Source organism: Antennarius striatus, chromosome 23, assembly GCF_040054535.1.
Source record: "Antennarius striatus isolate MH-2024 chromosome 23, ASM4005453v1, whole genome shotgun sequence".
Classification (NCBI taxonomy): Eukaryota; Metazoa; Chordata; class Actinopteri; order Lophiiformes; family Antennariidae; genus Antennarius; species Antennarius striatus.
The window spans coordinates 10,291,059-10,309,733 of NC_090798.1; the positions used below are offsets into that span (position 1 = coordinate 10,291,059).

The following is an 18,675-nucleotide window of genomic DNA, read 5'->3' on the forward strand; positions in this document are numbered from 1 at the left end:
GTCCCGTCAACGGCGTGATGATTGTTATTATTACCGACCGTAAACATCCTGTTTGTGTGTTTGAACCTGACAGCAGATATTTATGTGTCGTCTTGGAGACGTGTCACTTCCTGTGGAAGCAGGAAGTCATTCTGTGGCGTTTGGAACACCTGCCCCGTGTCCTCATGCGTTTTGACGTGTGGACTTTTTGGACGGAGAGGCGGAGTCGAGCTGAAAGCGACAGATTAGAAGGAGGGAGGAGCATCCTGTGGGGGCGGAGCCCTCCAGAGCGGTAGCGGCTAACAGCGGCGGATGTTTAAATGAGAGAAAGGGACGCGCCGCGTTCACAAAAAAACGCACCCCCTCCACACATGAAGTGGAACGCCGCGGCTGGAGGTCCAGTTCCATTTAACTTAATCCTGATTGGATTAATGAGCGACCGGCGCCAAACGCGTTCCAGCTGCTTTTGTCTGACGCCAGCAAAAAAAAACTGGATCCGTCTTTGGTCTGCGTGGCGCTGATTTCCCATAAGGCCTCACCTCGCCGGCGCCGCTTCAACCCGCTAATGACGTTCAGCCTGGCCTCCCACCAGCGCCGACCCCCCCCCCCCCACGATTAAAAGTTTGTAACGTTCTCCTCCTGCAGGGGAAGATGGAACCTCCAAGAGGAGGAGAAAGAGGAGGAGGAGGAGGAGGAAGGATGCCAGCGCTTCCTCTTCCTCTTCCTCCCATTAGGAAGCATTAACAGATTCCGTCCTCAGCAGTTTTCCTGCTTCCTGTCGCTCCCAGCGGGGTAACGGGTGACAGACGGGCGTCACCCCCCATCTGCTCCCTTCCTCACCTCCTCCTCATCTTCATCACCACTCAGGAGGTCATGTGATCTCCTCCCTTTGGCGCCGCTCCTCCTGATTGAATCGGGTCTAACAGGAAACTCCTGACTCCAGCCCTTACTTCTTCCTGTCACATCAACAAGCTCCAAAAGTGGGAGGAGCTTCCTGTGGCGTTCCTCTTCACGCTCCTCCAGCGATCACATGACCTCTGGGTGTCGTTCGCTCGCCGGCCATCGCACAAAACCGAACGCGACCAGTTGAGTCGATGCGTTACGCCGTAGTCTAAAATATTCCTACACGAAAAAAAAACCCCGCCACCTTCCTCGCTCCTCTTCCTCGCTCCTCTTCCTCGCTCCCTCGGGCTGTGTCAAATGCTGCAGTGTGCTTGTCGTCACGCCGACTGCAGCCAAACTCTGACAGGCAAGCGCACAAAATGTCAAAATACACACACACACACACACACACACACACACACACACACAACCCATCTGCCCTGACTGGAAGGAGAGGAAAAAGAGGGGGATGGAGTACGGGGTGAGGAAGCCATGAGGATCAAACACACCTGTGTGTGTGTGTGTGTGTGTGTGTGTGTGTGTTCCCTGTTTACAAAGGGCTCGTTATGCTTCTATCAGCTCCTGACGAAGCAACAGAATAAAAGCGGGGGGGAGGAGAGCGAGGAAGCTTAACCCCTGAGAAGAGGAAGAGGAGTGGGTGAGGAAGATCAGGGAGCAAGAGGAGGCTTTTAGGATGTGAAAAGGATTAGAGGAGGGGGGGCAGTCGGATGAGAACCCGGATAATATGACGCTCCAGACGGGAAACGATGGCCCCGGTCTCACCAAGCCCCGCCCATCTTCCTCTCCATTGGCCCGGGGGGGGGGGGTGAGGGAGAGGAGGAGGAAGAGGAGGCTCATCTTCCTCAAACACCTGAACTTCCTCTCGTTTATTCCTGACCTTTCCGACTCCGGGATGTGAGGCAAACGTTTTTCCGGGTGGAAGTGAGCCGTAGCTGGCATTTCCTGAAAGGCCAAAGAGGAAGATGTGAGGTCGGCGAGGAAGAGGAGCGGCGGTGGACGGTAACGGAGGAAAGGAAGGACGAGTAAAAAAGACGTGCTGACAGCCAATCGGTCAGCAGGAGCGCCCTCTGAAGCGTGCGCTGCTATTTTTGGCCGAGTCTTCCTCGCCTCTTCGTCTCCTAAAGTTACGACGGCGCTTTGCGGCGCCATTTTTTTTCTTTTTTCACCTTTAATTGATAGAAAACATCAGATTTTATGAGCCCACAACGCCGCGCCACCGCTCGCCGACAGTAAATCCCCGTTAGCCGCCTTCTGCGGCGGTATTGATGTAGACTCTATCTGTCTGGCCCCGCCCCCCTCCCCCCCGCCGCGGCGCTCCGGCGTTTCCGTGTTTCCTCTTTATGGCCACTTTGCTTCCAAAGCGCGCTCTACTTCCTGTCCCGCTGCCGCCTGATAGCCCGCTAGCTTCCTCCAGTCCACCTGATTCAGACGTAATGTGAGAAAACAAGCCGCCGATCTGCTCCCGCCGCAGCGCCATGGCGCCCGGCTCACCGGGGCTGCAGATGGATTAGCTTGTCACGCTAATCGCTGCTCCAAAGCAAGGAATCGCACGTCCGGAACGCCGAACATGTTTTATGGCGTATTTCATGGCGCCTAAATTTCTTTTTACAGCCATTTACACCTTGACGGAGCGCTCTGATTGGCTCGTTCCTCGTCTGATTGTTCTTTCTTTCCCCTCGGGTGGAAGCGATGGAGCCAGAAAAATGGTCCGGAATATTTAAACATTTTTATAAATTTCTATAAAATTCCAATTTTACGTTTCCAACATGCTAACTAGCCGTTAGCATTTTAAACCAACACACATTAGTCTCCGCCTCCAGATGATGCTGCATTCGTCACAACCAATTGGGTGAGGTCATCCTGGGATCTTCATTCACTCTTTCAGTATTTTAATGATCAAAGGTCAAAGGTCACGTCAAGATGTTGGACTTTCTTCAGAGAGCTCCCCCTGGTGGTCAGGAGCAGGACTTTCCCGCCTCTATTCCCAAACGAACGGAATTCCAATCAGGAATTCTTTGATCTGTTGAAGGTTTCCCGGTCGATTATATTTTGTAGAGCATTGCTGACATCACCGCCAATCTTCAACTCTGGGCCTGTGAGCCCCGCCCCAAGGCCCCTCCTCATGGAGCTCCACGGGCGCTGTGATTGGCTGTCGCTCTCCAGTCGTCTGGCGTTCTGTTCTCCGTCCAGCCATCTGCTCTCCCTCCGCCCACCTCCATCCTCCATCCTACCATCTGTGGCCCTCAAACGCTCCACAGGCCTTCATCTTCCTCAGAAGCTTCCTCTGCTTTCTGGAGGAAGAGGAGGAAGAGGAGGAAGAAGAGGTCTTACTCCAACAAAACCCTGAGCACCTGTATTGTCTCCGCCCCTGGAGGCGGGCCTAAGCCTCCTGTGACCTGGTTTAGCATTAACGTTAATGATCGCTCCGTCTGAGGAGCATCATCCTCATCATCTTCATCACGTGAAACGCTTTGATCTGAGGAAAGCGTCTGTTTTTGTGGAAACCCTCTGATGTACGACTGAGGATGAAAGTTTGTTTTATTGAGTTTCTTCTTCATATCCCTGCTCGAGTCACGTTCCACTAAAACATTTTCTCGGCATTACGGCAGCGCGGAAATTAGGAAAAATAATTAAAAAGCAGCGTCGGAGACGTAATTAAAAGATAAAACAGACATTAAAATTTAACAGGAAATGTCCGATCATAATGAACCCGTGTAATTAAGACGGAACAGACGCAAACGCGCCGCGTCAGAAGTGGAGAGTCGACATTTGATTATTATTCTTTTTTTTTTTTCCATTGCATTGAAAGCAAGCAATAAAAAGAAGCTTGAAAAGGTATTAAGAGCAGCGCCGTCGCTTTAAATGGCGGTTGTGAACGGGGCGGCGCTGATGAATGAACGTTTGTTCGGCGCCAGAGGAATTAAATGGAGGTCCTACATCAAAAACCTTTATGGGTTTTTAGTAATTAAATAAAAGCAGGAATAACTTTAATACAGCAAGTTTTTAAAGACGGGTTACAAAATGTTTTATACAGGAGAAGAAGAGCCAGCCGGCCAATCAGAGCGCAGGACGTAGCCAAATGTCAGGTTTGGCCTTCCTTAAATATCCTGATTGTGTCCTTGTGTGGTAGCTGGAGGGGGGTGGGGAGTAAAGTAGGAGGGCGGAGCTTGTGTTTTATCGTTTCTATAAATTCGCTGTGATTAATGGTGTAATTATCGCGTTCCAGGGAAATGAAGAAAAATGTGACGCCTCGTCTTTATTTACGCAGTCGTGTTTTTAATAGTCTGCTTTTCTTCTCTTCGCGCCTCATTAGCGTGACGCGGCGCTCTTTTTGCTCGCCGCTCTTCGTGTTGTCGGTTCGGCGCCTTTTGAAACTCTCTCTGCTTCTGGTTCTGCTGCAGGTGGGCTACGAGAACGCCGGCACCGTGGAGTTCCTGGTGGACAAACACGGGAAGCACTACTTCATCGAGGTCAACTCCCGCCTGCAGGTGGAGCACACCGTCACCGAGGAGATCACAGAGTGAGTAGGAGGGGCTTAGACGGGTCATGGTGGTGGGGATACATGGGGGACAAACACGAGCACGGATTTGCTGTCGTCTCCAGGCGCCGCTTGACCCATCCCATAATGAACACAATGCTTTCATGAATGCATTTCATGTGTTTTGCTCATGCAAATTAGTCAAGGCTAGCCACACCCCCTCCAGAAGTGGGTGCGGCTTCTCCTTTCCAGTGTATGCTCAGAGGTAACTCCGCCCACTTGTAAGCAGCTCCTCCCAGAAAGAGGAGGGGCTAAGCCTACTATGACATCAGATATTTTCTGGTGGGCGGAGCAAACGAAACAGATGGGAGGGGGCGTGTCTGATGGCGTTTAGAGTAATTCTGTCTGGAAACTAAAAAAATACAAACACAGCTGTGAACAAAATAAGTTTATTTCCCCAAAACATGAAATTGTGTCTCCGCCTCTCGCCTGTAAATCCGCTGGGATTGGCTCCAGCAACCCATGTGACCCACGACATCGGATAAGAATGAACTTGTGTTATTTTGAGTCGGGTTTGTGGGACCGGGTCCAGGTGGTTCTGGGTTTGTTTCCGCCCCGTCGGGTCTGGACTCCGGTCGCCCTTGGTTGACCTTGTGCTCAGGAAACGTTATTAACCGGCGTGTTTATGGTTCAAAGCCCCCGACGCTCCTCCCCTCCCACTCAGGTGGCCGCGGTCTGACTGATTAGACTTGTTGTGGGTGAGTGGGCCGTAGGACCCGGCAGGACGCCGCCGGTAGCCTACCGCACATTTTTCACCTTTACGATTCCATTAAGAGTCTGGGAAGCATCGCGGCGTATTCCCAGCGTAGCTCCGCCCCGCTTTTAAACGACCTCATTATCCCAGAACACGAGTGTAAACCCACTGTGGGCGGAACTTAAAATATATGAGAACATTTAGGGCACAGACGACCAGAGGAGCGTTCAGACCGCCGCAGCAGGGAGGAGGAGGAGGAAGAGGCGTGTCCTCACGTCCTTTTTTTCTTTCCGTACGTCTGCCAGTGTTCCGGACCGTTGTGTGGAGACGACGGGACGTTCATCCATCATAAATATTTAAATTGCGTTTCCGGAGCCGCCGTTCTTTTCTGTCACGGCCGTTGAATCTGATGTCATATCTGATATATTCATGTGGATCATCGCCGTGGCGATGTCGGGCTGCGTTACCCCGGGAACAAAGTGAGACGGGAAGACATTCCGTCCATCGCCCCCTCCCCCCACGCAGTATCTACAAGTTCAGTCCGTTCCAGCAGTGGAAAAACTACCTAACTCCCAAATTAATGAAAAAAACCCAATATTTTTATCAACCAATAGACATGCAGACTTTACCCTTGTATAATTAATTATATATGTTATTTAAACAATGGTAAAGAATGAAAAGAAATGCAAAAGTTACAAGAACACACAAGCTACGTCTTTACTCGACCAATGAGAATGAGATCCGGTCTCACCTGACGTATCCATCCACCACCAAGTCGTGTTGGTGTCCTAAAGCATGACTCGTATCTCCAATAACTCGTACATGGAGCAGCTTGTATCTCGAGGTGCTGCTGTACTTCCTCCCATCCTCGTGGCTCCATCACGAGTTCACATCCCACCCTGTGGCGCTGGGGTCCGATCAGGTAGGCGCCGCCCGGAGGGGAAGTCATTAGAGATCTTTCTCCTCTCTGCTCCCATCCCGGTTTGTCATTTCCATTCCTCCCTCCCATCTGGTTGAACCGTGACGTTCTGCAGAATTGGGGTCGTCACCGGTGGCGGCGGTGCAGTAATTACTCGATCATTGGCGGCGCCCTGCGTGAAACATCACACTCTGAAAGTTTGGGCTTTCGCAGACGACACTTTTATTTGCACAGCTTTCGTTTAAGCGTTCCAAAAGGAAGTCTGTCCTTCTGAAGGAAGCTCCATTGTGTCAGAACAATCCTTCCATTAGTCTCTTCTGATTGGCGCGATCCCGTTCTTTCATGTTTCAATCGCCGGAGTTTCCATCAGACTTGTCAGGGATGTGGTTTTGAACCCAGTCTTTGGTTCTCGAGCTCCGCCCTTCATCCTTTCATCTCCCCCGTCTGATCCTGTCTCCATCCACTGTTCCCGTCATTCCCGAGTCCATTAACTGTCTTTTTCCATCCCGGCTCTCCGAGTCTTTAATCTCCACTTTTCTTCTTCATTCGTTTGATTTTTGAATCCGGGCAGGATCTTTGTATGCCGGTCTGTTTAGGAGGAAAACCTGAAGGGACTCTGGATCCAGGATGCAGGATTTCCTGGTTCTATGAGTTGAACTCTTGACCTTCTGTCTTCAAGCAGTTTGACCTTTGACCTACAGTTATCCAACAGCGTCAAACTTTATTTCAGATTCCAGTTTCGCAGCACCAGCTGGTCTTATTGTGTATGCTAATCGCTCTCTGGTTAGCTTGTCCAGATAAGGAGAATTCATCTCAGGTGATGATGGGTGGTATGGCAGCACCTTGAAGCCTTTTCGAGGCTCCTGATTGGTTGGACCTGATCCAGGATGTTTTGATCCAGATGCGGCTGTGAACGGATCCTGATTAGTTGCTCTCGGAGGCCTTCGGTTGGCGTTATTAGCTCGCTGTGCTAATAGGATGCTGCCCAGACTGAGGGTCATTCTGAAATACACTCATTTATCAGTCTCTCCTTCTCCCAACTTAATCCATCCCCTTTTCCTTCGCGGCCGACCTTCCACCTCATCCATCACCCCCCCAGGCTTCCCTCCTTCCTCTCACGCTGACTCGCTGTACTCGTCTATCCACCTCTGTCCATCTCCTCTCTCTCTCTCATCCTCGAGCCATTAGCTCCTGTTCTGTCTCCCTCTTTCCCTCCGCTGTCCTTTCAGCCCCATCAGTTTCTCCCTCCGTCTGTCTGCTGCATACTCCGTCACTCCCATCACCCCCCAACCCTCCTCCTCCTGCATCTCATCGTTGTCATTTCCACCTCTCCTCACATCTATCCTCTCTCCTCCCTGACATCTGTCCATCGGTTCGTCTCTGACACTCTCTGTCCTCTCCGTCACCTTTGCTTCATACACTTCCTCCCACACCTCATTGGTTCTCCCTCTCCTCCCGCTCTCATCCCATTTTCCTGACGCTCTACCTCTTTTCTCTTCTCCATCACTTCATGTATCTGAAGAAGTGAGACCAAACTTAAAGGAAGAAGTCAGCGGTAAAGATAAACCGTCTGCGGCCAAGACCCCCAAAGATCCTGATTGCTGGGTCTGGATTAGACCGGATCAAGATTTTATGAATTCACTTCCTTGTTGGTCGAAGTATTTTTTCTGAACCCAAACTTTGAGTCTACAAGAACCTTGATGCACCTGAACACCGGCTGTTCCTGAAGATCCAACAATCAATTAGCAGGAACGGTCAGAGGAATAGTCCTGGATGCTGGCGTAAAACTTTTTACCGGAGCATTGCTGTAAACAATGTCCTCCACAAACGAAAGGAAGGATTCTATAACGATAGCGGAAAGGACAAGGAAAACTTTTGGTCTCTGTGAAGAAATAATTGGCGATAACAAAGAGAGGTTCAATATCCGATGGAGCGAGAATTGTTTGCTGTGAATATTAAACGGAGCAGCATCGACGGGATCTCACAGAAACGGTCGGTGTAACGATCAGTCCAACCGTTTTTGTGCAAGGTTGAGGCGGGGTACACCCCAGGTGATACGCCGGTTCAATGGAGGGCCTCATCGACCGATCATGCGTCAGACCTACAAGCCCCTACCGAACTAATCACGACCTGGGAACACGAGAACTCATCCCAGAAAGCACTTGAAACCACGACCTTTTGAGACGGCGGCACTACCCGCTAACGCAACGTGGGCGCAGCGGCACCATTCAGTCTGGTCAGACGGATGAAGGCGTCAATTCAAAAAACGTTATTTGTCCCTAAGGGGCAATTCAAGGGCCAATTCTGGATCCCGATTGTGACATTATTCAAGCTCTAATCCCAAACACCAACTATCTTTGTAAATAAAAGCGACCCTTTGAAACCAAAATTGGCCGCCTCCGACAAAAACCATTGTGACATTTCTTTTTTCTCTCTCCTCCACATATCCTCCCACCCTCCCTCCTCTTCCACCACCTCGCCCGGTTTTTGCTTCGTTTGCCGCGTTGCATTCCTGACAAGGTGGCGTCTCCTTGACTGAGGAGGCATCCTCGCACTCTCGACTTGTTGTTTTGCTTCCCTCTTTAGCTCTCCGGCACTAACGGTTGCGTTGTTGAGTTGGTGAGGAGGTGGAATACCACGATCAATCAGAATGAATGCAACCCACACACACACACACACACACTCATTCACAGATGCTCACAAAAGTACGCCCCCATGTTGAGAAATTTGTCCAAAGGCATCGAGCGAGGATGCGCACACGCTTGGACAAGGAAGACACATTATAAGAATACATATTTATCTGTCTTCCTGCTTGACTGAATTCTGCAAAATCGAGGTAATTCCGTGTGATGCATCTACTGTGTTTGTGCCGCAGACAAATACGAGATGCGTTCGTGAGATACATGTAGAATCGCTCGTCTGGGAGGCATACCGCCCGCGTGTGAAGGCGATGTTCATCCATCTGAAAGGCATAAGAATGAGGATTTTGTAAGCCTCTGCCTTTGAACTTCCTTCTCCCAAAGCTCAATTTGTCCGTAATTTCGCCGTAAACGATCTTCCCTTTGAGTCCGGCGTGTGTCGGTGGCGGCAGCAAATGTTGGATTAGCGCACATGGCCCTCAGGGGACGTGGCGGTTGATTGGGTGGACAGGACTTCTTTAGATCCCAAAGTGATCTTGTTCTACCCCCGAGGCTTTCCGTGTGCCGTTATCCCGTGGCTTTATGCTCCGGAGACGACGGGGGATTATGAGGCCTGCTCGCCGTAATTGTGAGGCCGTCTGCTACTGTCCGCATGCAAGGAAGAGGAAATGTCAGGTTTGTTGGGGCAGAACTTCATCATTAGGCCCACCAGTAAATAATGGTAAGTTCAACTCGGGTTAGTGTTAGGGACAATTTGCAGGAATTTTCGGTTTTGTCCATTTTCTGTACGCCGGAAAGACGGCATTAGATCTGCAAAAAGGGGCGGAGTCAGCAAGTCTTTTTCGTCCCTGTCGAAAAATAAGGCCAGGGTCCCATTCAAGGCATCAGCTAATACCCTCGTCTGTTCAGGGGTACCTGAGTTCACTCCTGCTCTGTAGGACCACAGTCAAACCGGACGATGTCCTCGAACGGAGTTCAGAACTCCGTCTTCATTTACGTGTTCAGAAGGAGTTCTGAACACGTAAACGGCCTGGGTGGGGGCTGCTGAGTCAGCTACGTGTCGCCCAGTACAGCTCAATAGCCATCAACCAGGTCCAAGTCTTTCCAATCGACAGGGTTGTCGCGGTTCACAGGAAGTCTCAACCTTTTCGGTGCTTGTGGTCTGCAGAGTCTGACTCCCCGTTGTCATGGATACAGTGAAATCTGATGGGATTGTTTTATTTTAGGATGTTTTGGTTCAGAGGCTTCTTTGATTATTCGGTGCCAAATCAACTTTTATGAAGGGAAATCGTTTCCAAGTAAAATTCTCCCAGAAAAGTTTTTCTAACTTTTTGTTGCTGAAGTCACCTCAACTCTTCAAATCCAAGTCTTCTCTTCTTCTTCATCTTGTCTTCATCACCAAACTGAAACCACCAGCTGCCGAATGTGGAGGCGGTACTGAAGATGTCGGAACCAATAAGAAGACCCTGCTGATAGAAATCCAGACGCATGCTGAGCTCTTATTGGCTGAAAGCTTGAGCAAAAATGGTGCGACAAGATGCAGTCGTGTCACAAGGGTTTTGAATCGAAGTTTAGATTTCCTGCGGCCCCTGAAGTGGCGTTGAACCCGCGTGTAAAACCCTTGAACCCAGTTGGTGCTGGTGAGGAGGAGGAAGGTCTAGGTTCAGAGTGAGGAAGAATCCCAGCATCCTTTGAGGTATCGCCCTGTTTGGAAACCTCCAGGTGGAGATGATGATGATAATAATGAGTTGTGGTGGCAGTGGTGCTCCGGAGAGACGTCTTCATCAGGCTCGTCCTCCTCCTCCTCCTCTTCCTCAATTAGCTCGGCTAATTGGTCTTAAATGACCGCCGTCCATCTTCATCAGGCAGCGGCGCCGTGAGGAAGATCCCTCGCTTTAATTTAAAGGTGTGACCGATGAAGGGCTGAACGGACAGAGGAAGAGGAGGAGTGCTCTTCAGTTCTTCTTTCTTTCGTTCCTCTTCCTTCCATTTATTAACGATCACCTCTGTCTCCTCCTTTCACCTCCTTTTCCTCCCTCCTCCTCTCTGGAGGTGGGATTCCAGCTCAGATGGCGAACAGGAAGTAGAAAGAAACATGACCCCGCCCCTCTGCTTTTATTCCCCCATCATTCCCTTTCTTTTTTCTAACCCTTTTTACATTCCTTCTCCTCCATTCTTCATCATCCTCCTCCTCACGTTGTGTTTGTGTTGCTGTTGTCAGTCCATAAAACAAACATCGATAACCCCCCCCATCTGTGGGCGACGCCCCTAAACGCCTCGTAATGAGCTGAATAATGTTTTGTTCGTGTTCACCAGTAAATTGTACTGTGCAGTGAAGTCAGTGCATAAATTTAGTTGTGTGTCTGCAATCAGAGTGTGTGTGTGCACGTGTGTGTGTGCATGCGTGTGTGTGTGTGTGTGTGTGTGTGTGTCTTCATGTGCATCGGTTTTGGTTGCGCGAGCGCGTCATAAAATAACTTTAAGGTGATTATAATTGTTTGGTGAGGCGTGCAGTGACTGATGGGAAAGCAAGCAGGTGTGTGTGTGTGTATGTGTGTGTGTGTGTGTGTGTGTGTGTGTGTGTGTGTGTGTGTGTGTGTGTGAAGGGGGCGTGTCCGTAGTGTTTAAAGACGCATATTGTAGTCATTGCTTTGTTTGTGTGAAATAATTTTTTTACCTCTCCTCTTTCGATGGCGCCCCCTGCTGGGCCCTGATGCTGACTCATCAATCAGACCATGACTCATCGTTTCTGAATGAAGCTAGCTTCACCTAGCCGCTAGCGGCGGAGCAGCTAATGAAAACCGTCTCAGCGGTTCGACCTTTTCAACAGAAAGCGTTTCGTGGCCGCTGTTCGGGTGCGAATGCGTAAAGAAGGCGGGGCAGAGAATTCGTTAGCGTTAGCGTGAGTTGACGCCTACGCTGCTGCCTGCATTCAGTTGGAGCATTAGCCTGTTAGCACAGCGCTGTGAGGGGAAGCTAGCGGGGAGCAGTGACAGATAATTCTCTCCAGCTACGTGTGGAGGAAGCTTTTCACCGCCGTGTCGGGCCCGCCCTCCTGCAGCGCCGCTCTGCAAGCCACGCCCCAAAGAGCATCCATTTAAAGTGACAGGCACGGAGATTGTTTCTGTCTGCTGTGCATGTGATGGATTTGCTCTTGCCTGCTAATGTGAGTTCAACCGTTTCCTGACAATCTGCAACTCGAGCTTTAATTAAGACGCTTTCCTGCTGGGGCTTCGCTTCAGAAAGAGGAAGACCCGGCGTCTCCCCCCCCCGCTTCGCTGGCGCTTCGTTAGGATGCCCCCCGACCTGGAGATGAAGCTCCAGCAGGGAAGGTAGCGATTTAAATGTGTGCACGAGGTCCCTGAATGCACCGCTCTGGTCCCTGAATGCCCAAGTAATGTTCCTGAATGCACCATTCTGGTCCCTGAATGCCCAAGTAAGGTCCCTGAATGCACCATTCTGGTCCCTGAATGCACCATTCTGGTCCCTGAATGCTCTAGTACGGTCCCTGAATGTGCCGTTCGGGTCCCTGAATGCCTCCACACACGTTAAACGAGTGGCGCCGCTTCACACACACACGCAGTTTTTCCGGCATCAATCAGAAAGGCGGCGTGTTGCTGGAATAAATATTCATGACATCATCAAACGAACGTTAATCTGAGAACGTCCCCGGGGAACCAGAACTGGATGGAGCAGCGGGACAGACGAGTGTGTTCTCAGAAGGCTTAATGGAGTTGTCTGCTTCCTATTGGCTCCTCCTCCTCCTCCACCTTTTCGCCACCTTCACCCTCCTCTTCCTCCCGTCTTCATCCTCTCCTCATATTTTTTTAAACTCATCTGTTGTCGCCGTGTGTTTATGCGACCTCTTCCTGTGTGTGTGGTGATGTTTGTGTACCCTACTTGCGCACATGTGGCTGCATTTATTTGTTTATTGATCTATTTATTTATTCTCCGGCCTCGCTCCTTCTCTATTTGTAATTTTCCGAGTGAGAGACCTCGGGTTGTGTGTCTGTTGGGCTGGTGTGAGCTTCTGCCTCTGTGTGTGTGTGTGTGTGTGTGTGTGTGTGTGTGTGTGTGTGTGTGTGTGTAAATCTTGGTGTGTTTTGAGTCAAACAAACCATTAAACCGCTGATCTTTTAATCTTCCTGAGATGTGGATAAATTGCTTATCAATAAATGATGACTTGACCGATGATGTCACAACTCCTGGAGGAACTTCTCTCGGAAATTTTATGGTTGAGACTCCACTTCCCATGAGTCTTTGCTTTAGCTTGCATATAGGGGTAGATTAAATGAAGGAACTTATCATTAATGTCAGAAATATTGTCTTTTTTTCCCCCTTGCTCCTCTTCCTCCTCTTCCTCTTCTTTTTGCTCTTCCTCCTCTTCCTCTTCCTGCTGGAGTCACTCTACATTCCTGTCGTCACTCTTGCATTTGCTCAACGACTCCAATTGAGAGGCTGATGTAGAGTTTCAGCCGTCTGACTGCTGGCATCTGATTGGCTGTTTAATTGATTGCTTGTTTGCCCCGCCCCCTAATCTCCTAGGTCACAACCTTGACCTTGAAAAACTAGGTCAAGTTTTCACTTTTACAGTGCAACCTCGCGCATCAACGCTTGCGACTTCACCTCATCGCGGATTTTTGTGGGCAGTCATGTGATACCGTACGCGTATTCTATTGGCTGACTGCATCCGGAAGTGCGCTACGTTCTGGGAGTCTCGGACTTGCGCGAGACACAAAAGTGCTTTAAACATTCGATAAGAGTGTGGGAGAAGGTGGTTTAATATCAGTAAAGGGAGGATTCATACCGTAAATAATAAGATAGTTTGTCGCGATATTGCGGATTTTGTTAATCGCGGGTGGTTCCTGGAACGCATTAACCGCGAGGAACGACGACCTTTTTAGGTACACGTCTCTGAAACCCGATGAGATATAATCACAAAACAAAAAGCAACATTTTCAGGAAGTCAGAGGCACAAAAATGTGTAATCCAGGGTAAAACTGTTGAATTCAGGGGTGTTGCGGTCTGACTGCCTTGTTTCATCTACGTCCCATCCAGAGTCTTCCTCCTGTTCCTGTAATTAATAATCCTCCTCTTCCTCCTCTGGTGTACTTTTCTCCCTCCTAAATGGATGTCAGGACGTCTTCCTGTCTCCACAGTGATGCTCATTTTGTATTTCGTCTCCTCTCGCATTCGACAACTCATCCCTCCATCACCCCCCCCCTCCACCCCCTGGCATTTTGTTGTTTGTGTTGAAAACCATCTAATGAAACTCTTACAGCAGACGGAGACGCGGCGCCGTCCTCTTCCTGTCATCTTCATTTGTTTTTCTTTCATTCGTCGTCTCGCTCCAATTCCCCGTCCTTCTCGTCCCTCCGCCCGTCTCACACTCATCCCTCCATCCGTCTCACACTCATCCCTCCGTCCGTCTCACACTCGTCCCTCCATCCGTCTCACACTCATCCCTCCAACCGTCTCACACTCGTCCCTCCATCCGTCTCACACTCATCCCTCCATCGCTTCACTCTGTGGGCCTCCCTTCTCCCATTTGTGTGTGTCTCCCCTCCTCCTCCACCACCGTTCCTCCTTCCACTGTGTGTGTGTGTGTGCGTGTGTGTGTGTGTGTGTGTGTGTGTGTGTCAGACAAGACTCTGCATTAGTTTAACTGAAATGAGAAATACATTTCTGCTTTGTTCGCCTCGGAGAGAGAAAACGTATTTACCCAAAAACGCACGCACGCACACACACACACACACACACACACACACACACACACACACACACACACACACACACACACACAGTCTAATGAAGTTCCATTCACTTCAAAAGGAGTGAATGTTTTTCATTTGGAGGACATTGGGGGGGTGGGCAGGTGGGGGGGTTTAGGATTAAAGGAGAAGGAGGATCATGAGGAGACGCAAAGTCGAGGAGGACTTTTGAGGAAGAGGAGGACTTTGCCGTACTTCCTCTTCCTCACATTGAACTCATCAGAGGTGAAAGGGCGGCTTGTGGCTCCGCCCCTTTAACCTGTTCCCTCCCAGCTTCCTGTTGGAAACACGCCGCTGAATCCCAGTTTAAAACCACATTCCTGGTTTCTCCTCTTCCTCTCCGGCTCCTCCTGGGATCGTCCACTCCGGGTCCCTTTTTTCCACACCCCCCCACCCCCCCCGCCTCCTTCTCTTCCTTCCTTTTCCTGCTTCCTCGTCCCGTGTCGACTTCCTCGATTTCTTCGTCACCTCGTCTCTTATTTATCTCTCCGTCTTCGTTCCTGTGGAGATGATTGTGTTTTTATTTACCTCCCTGAGACCCCCCCCCCTTTTTTCCCCCCCTCCTGCTCCTCTTCCCTCCTCCCCCTCGGCCGCCTTCTCTTCCTTGTTAATGAGCTCCAAATGAAACAACTGAAAATGATAAGCAATTAGCATCCCGTGTGTGTGTGCGTGTGTGTGTGTGTGTGTGTGTGTGTGTGTGTGTGTGTGTCATAACTCACTGCAGATCACTCTGATGGAATGACTTTTTAATGAAGACTCGGAGGTGACCTGCAGTCCTTCCATCATGTTGGGGGGTGGGGGTATGGCGAGGGGCGGGGTTAGGGGTCCGGTGAGGTCACAGAAAGCATGACGTCGTCTTGATTGGCGTGTCCCACAAACACGTATGACCCGTTTATTTCAGGAATGGATTTAAAGGCGCTGAACTAGCCGGCACTGATATTTCAGCATTTTAAATATTCTACGCTCCCTGAAGGCACCACCAGACTTCAGCTTCTAACATCGCATGAAATTTAAACTAAATCTGTTTGGATTAATATGCATCACCGGTGAGAATAAACTGACAAGTCGTCACGGTTTAGCCTTTCGAGCTAGCTCAGCTAGACACTTAGCTTTACGCTGACTAGCGAGCCTAATTACAAAACCGCGTCCCGGAATTCTGGATGTTTTCCCTCATAAAAATTTCAATTAGATCAAATTTCCAGCAGCAAATCGACTCTGTGGCCCCGGGGCCAGGTCGCTCTGCCGCTAGCGAAAACCCGGGAATCCAAACAGAGGAACGCCGTTGCGTTCAGGGACACGTCAGACATTAAAGAGACGGACGCCAGCGCTGCACCCAAAGCGGGATTTGTTGGCTAACTGTGTGTGTGTGTGTGTGTGTGTGTGTGTGTGTGTGTGTGTGTGTGTGTTAGAGAGAGAGAGAGAGGCCTACAACTAGTGGGGAGAATCCGTCGTGTTCTCGCCTTCTCAAGGTCACGGCGGCGGCTTCGGCGGCACATTTAAATAAATCCATATAAATGAAGAGGAAGTTCTTCATCCGGCTCACGTTTAAATTATTCCTAAAAATGTGAATTAGCATTGAATTAGCATTGAATTAGCATTTGTGGACATGTGAGCGAAACGAATGAAGATGTGTCAACGGCATCAAATGAAGTTCCTCCAGTTTTCCTCTTTGATGATGAAATTTTTATTTTATTTTTTGGACATTTTTATTATTTTTATTTATTTTATTATGTGTGACAAGAAATAAACCAGAAATACAAAAATACCAAACCTGTTTGTGCGAGGAACACAAACAAAAATGTGCTGAGAGTCCAACGCAACAGGATCCTGGTTGCTACGGTTACTTAATCTCATTCGGGAATGGATTCAAATAATTTCCTTGACATAAGTTTTGTAATTTTTTACCTTCATTGATGATTCAGAAGTTTTCGCTTTGTCCTTTTTGACTCTTAATCACAGCTAAACGTCTACTTTTTCAGTCTTAACCTGGGTGCTGGGATTCCTGTAGCACACCTGAACGCATCGTCCGCTTCCTGTTTAATTATGTTCACATTGAAAGTGGTTTTTGTTCCACAAACATCGAATTACAGGCCAACTTCTTTTTGGGTGTTAGCATACTTAGCGTTAGCATCTCAATAGCGCCCTGTGGTTTACTTCCTGTCATAGTTGAAAGCTTCTCCCCCGATTTTAAGCTGTTAATCGCGGCCGGACGGCACCGGAAGGACAGGAAGTGTTGTCCCTGTTGGCGCTAGAAGCTTTTCACGCTCGCCTCACCCCTGTCTCTCCCCCCTCCCACAGTGTGGATCTGGTTCACGCCCAGCTGCGAGTCTGTGAGGGGCGGAGCCTGACAGAGCTGAACCTCAAGCAGGACAAGATCCGGGTCAACGGCTGTGCTATCCAATGCCGGGTGACGACCGAAGACCCGGCCAGAGCCTTCCAGCCCGACACAGGAAGGATCGAGGTAAGCCCCGCCCCCGAGTGACCCCACGGTGACCCCTGGCTGATCAGATCAGTAGAACCTGACCCGTTCTGACCACATGTTCTACCTATACTTACGTGATGCTGAATGTCAGCATCTAATAGCACTGGGCTAACATGGAGACTGTTAGCATCAGGCTACTGTGCGCAACTCTTAGCATTGGGCTAGCATGGCAACTGTTAGCATGTTACCATGTTTTTACTATCATCACCTCCTGATGGCGTCTCCTCCTTCCTGGATACTCTTTGCTTCTTGAGGTCCACCCTGAACTGTAACTCCGCCCACTCTTTCGTTCTTCCTCTCACCCCCCCCCCCCCTCCTTCCTGTCCTCCTGTTAGCATTCATGATGCCAAGCACTTGGCAAACAATTAGCTTGTAAAGCATCTTGAATAAGAGCGAGCTGAATACTAGTGGAGGCTTTTCTTTGGATGAACATCAATAACGGTACGTTAACGTTAGCGGCGTGTCGAGAGAGAGAGAAAGGCGAGCGTGACCTCAGGGCCACGCTCAAAGCCGGCAGCCATCGCCGGATAATGTCTGGAACGCGACCTCGCCTCGCTGCCTGAAAGAACGCCGCTCGAGAGGAGCAAAGGCGAAGCGAGAGCAGATTGACGGCTGGTGGCGCCGACGCGCTTCAGAGAGGAAACATGGAACACGTGGAACACACGCCGGGGCCGCTCCGCGTGGGAACGCCACGGTAACGCCGCCGGGTGTTTGACGAGTTGATGGAGGATGGGAGGGGCCAAACCCTTAAATCTAATTCAGTGTTTGACAACGGGGTTTGTGCCCGGAGGAGGTGGGAGTAGGCGGAGCCTGTCAGGAACACCCACAACACCTGACATCACGTCCAGGTGAGAGGCGTTGACCTTTGACCCTCCTCCCTTCTAGGTGACACCTGTCTAGTCTGTCGTCATTGAACCTGGCTCCTCCCCTGTAGGTCATCGCCGTGGTAACAAGCACCCAGATGAACCCTTTTAGTTCTAGTTAATTGTTCAGTGACTTAGGCTCCTCCTCCTCTGTGGGTGTGGCTACAGGTGTGTTTGTCCCGCCTCCCCGCTGTCATGTCATGAGTGTCTCCCTCTCCTCCTCCTCCTCCTATTGCTCGTCTTTATCTCCTACCTATCTGCCCTCTCCTGCCCTTCACGTCTCTCTCTAGATATGATCCTCCCCCCTCCCCCCCCCTCCTCCCCCCTGCTGTCAGCTGATTTGTTTCTGCAGCTCTATATTTCTTTCACATCGTGTTCCCTTTCTATTTTTACTCCTCCTCCTCCTGCTCTTCTCCTCTTTCGCCTGTCGCTGCTTCTCCCGTTCTGTCGTTCCCTCCCTACCCCCCCCGCCTCCCTCGTCTCCTTCTTCCTCATTCTCCTCCTTCCGATGCTCTCTACGGAAATCTTCTCCTTATTTGCCCCCCCCTCCCCATTCCTCCATCCTTCATCGTCCTGAACTCGTTTACTTCTAAATTGGATTCCTCCTCCTCCTCTTCCTCCTCCTCTTCCTCATTCACACCTGGTCCCCCGCCTCCCGTTTCCTCGCCGCAGCCTCCTCTTCTTTTCTCTCACGCCGCCCTCTTTGTCTGTCGCTCCTTTGTTTCCTCCATTTGTCTTTTTTCGTCCCTCGTTATTCGTCCGTCTCTCCCGTCTCCATGACCTCCTGGTCGGATGTTTGTCGTCGGATGTGTCGTCGGATGTGAGGCGCCGGCGAACCTGACAGGTTTTCTTTATTGTGTGAACAGAAATAATCCTGGTCCTTCCTC

The 18,675-nt window shown here is 50.1% G+C and overlaps 1 protein-coding gene across 1 annotated transcript in view; it reads left to right on the forward strand.

The window, feature by feature from the left end:
- pcxb (pyruvate carboxylase b) overlaps nucleotides 1-18,675 on the forward strand; it is a 100,276-nt gene that overhangs the window by 9,730 nt on the left and 71,871 nt on the right. Inside the window, exons 10-11 of the mRNA XM_068308017.1 lie at nucleotides 4,284-4,402; nucleotides 16,742-16,904. Of these exons, the coding sequence (XP_068164118.1) occupies nucleotides 4,284-4,402; nucleotides 16,742-16,904 (282 nt within the window). The remainder of the gene's footprint in view (nucleotides 1-4,283; nucleotides 4,403-16,741; nucleotides 16,905-18,675) is intronic.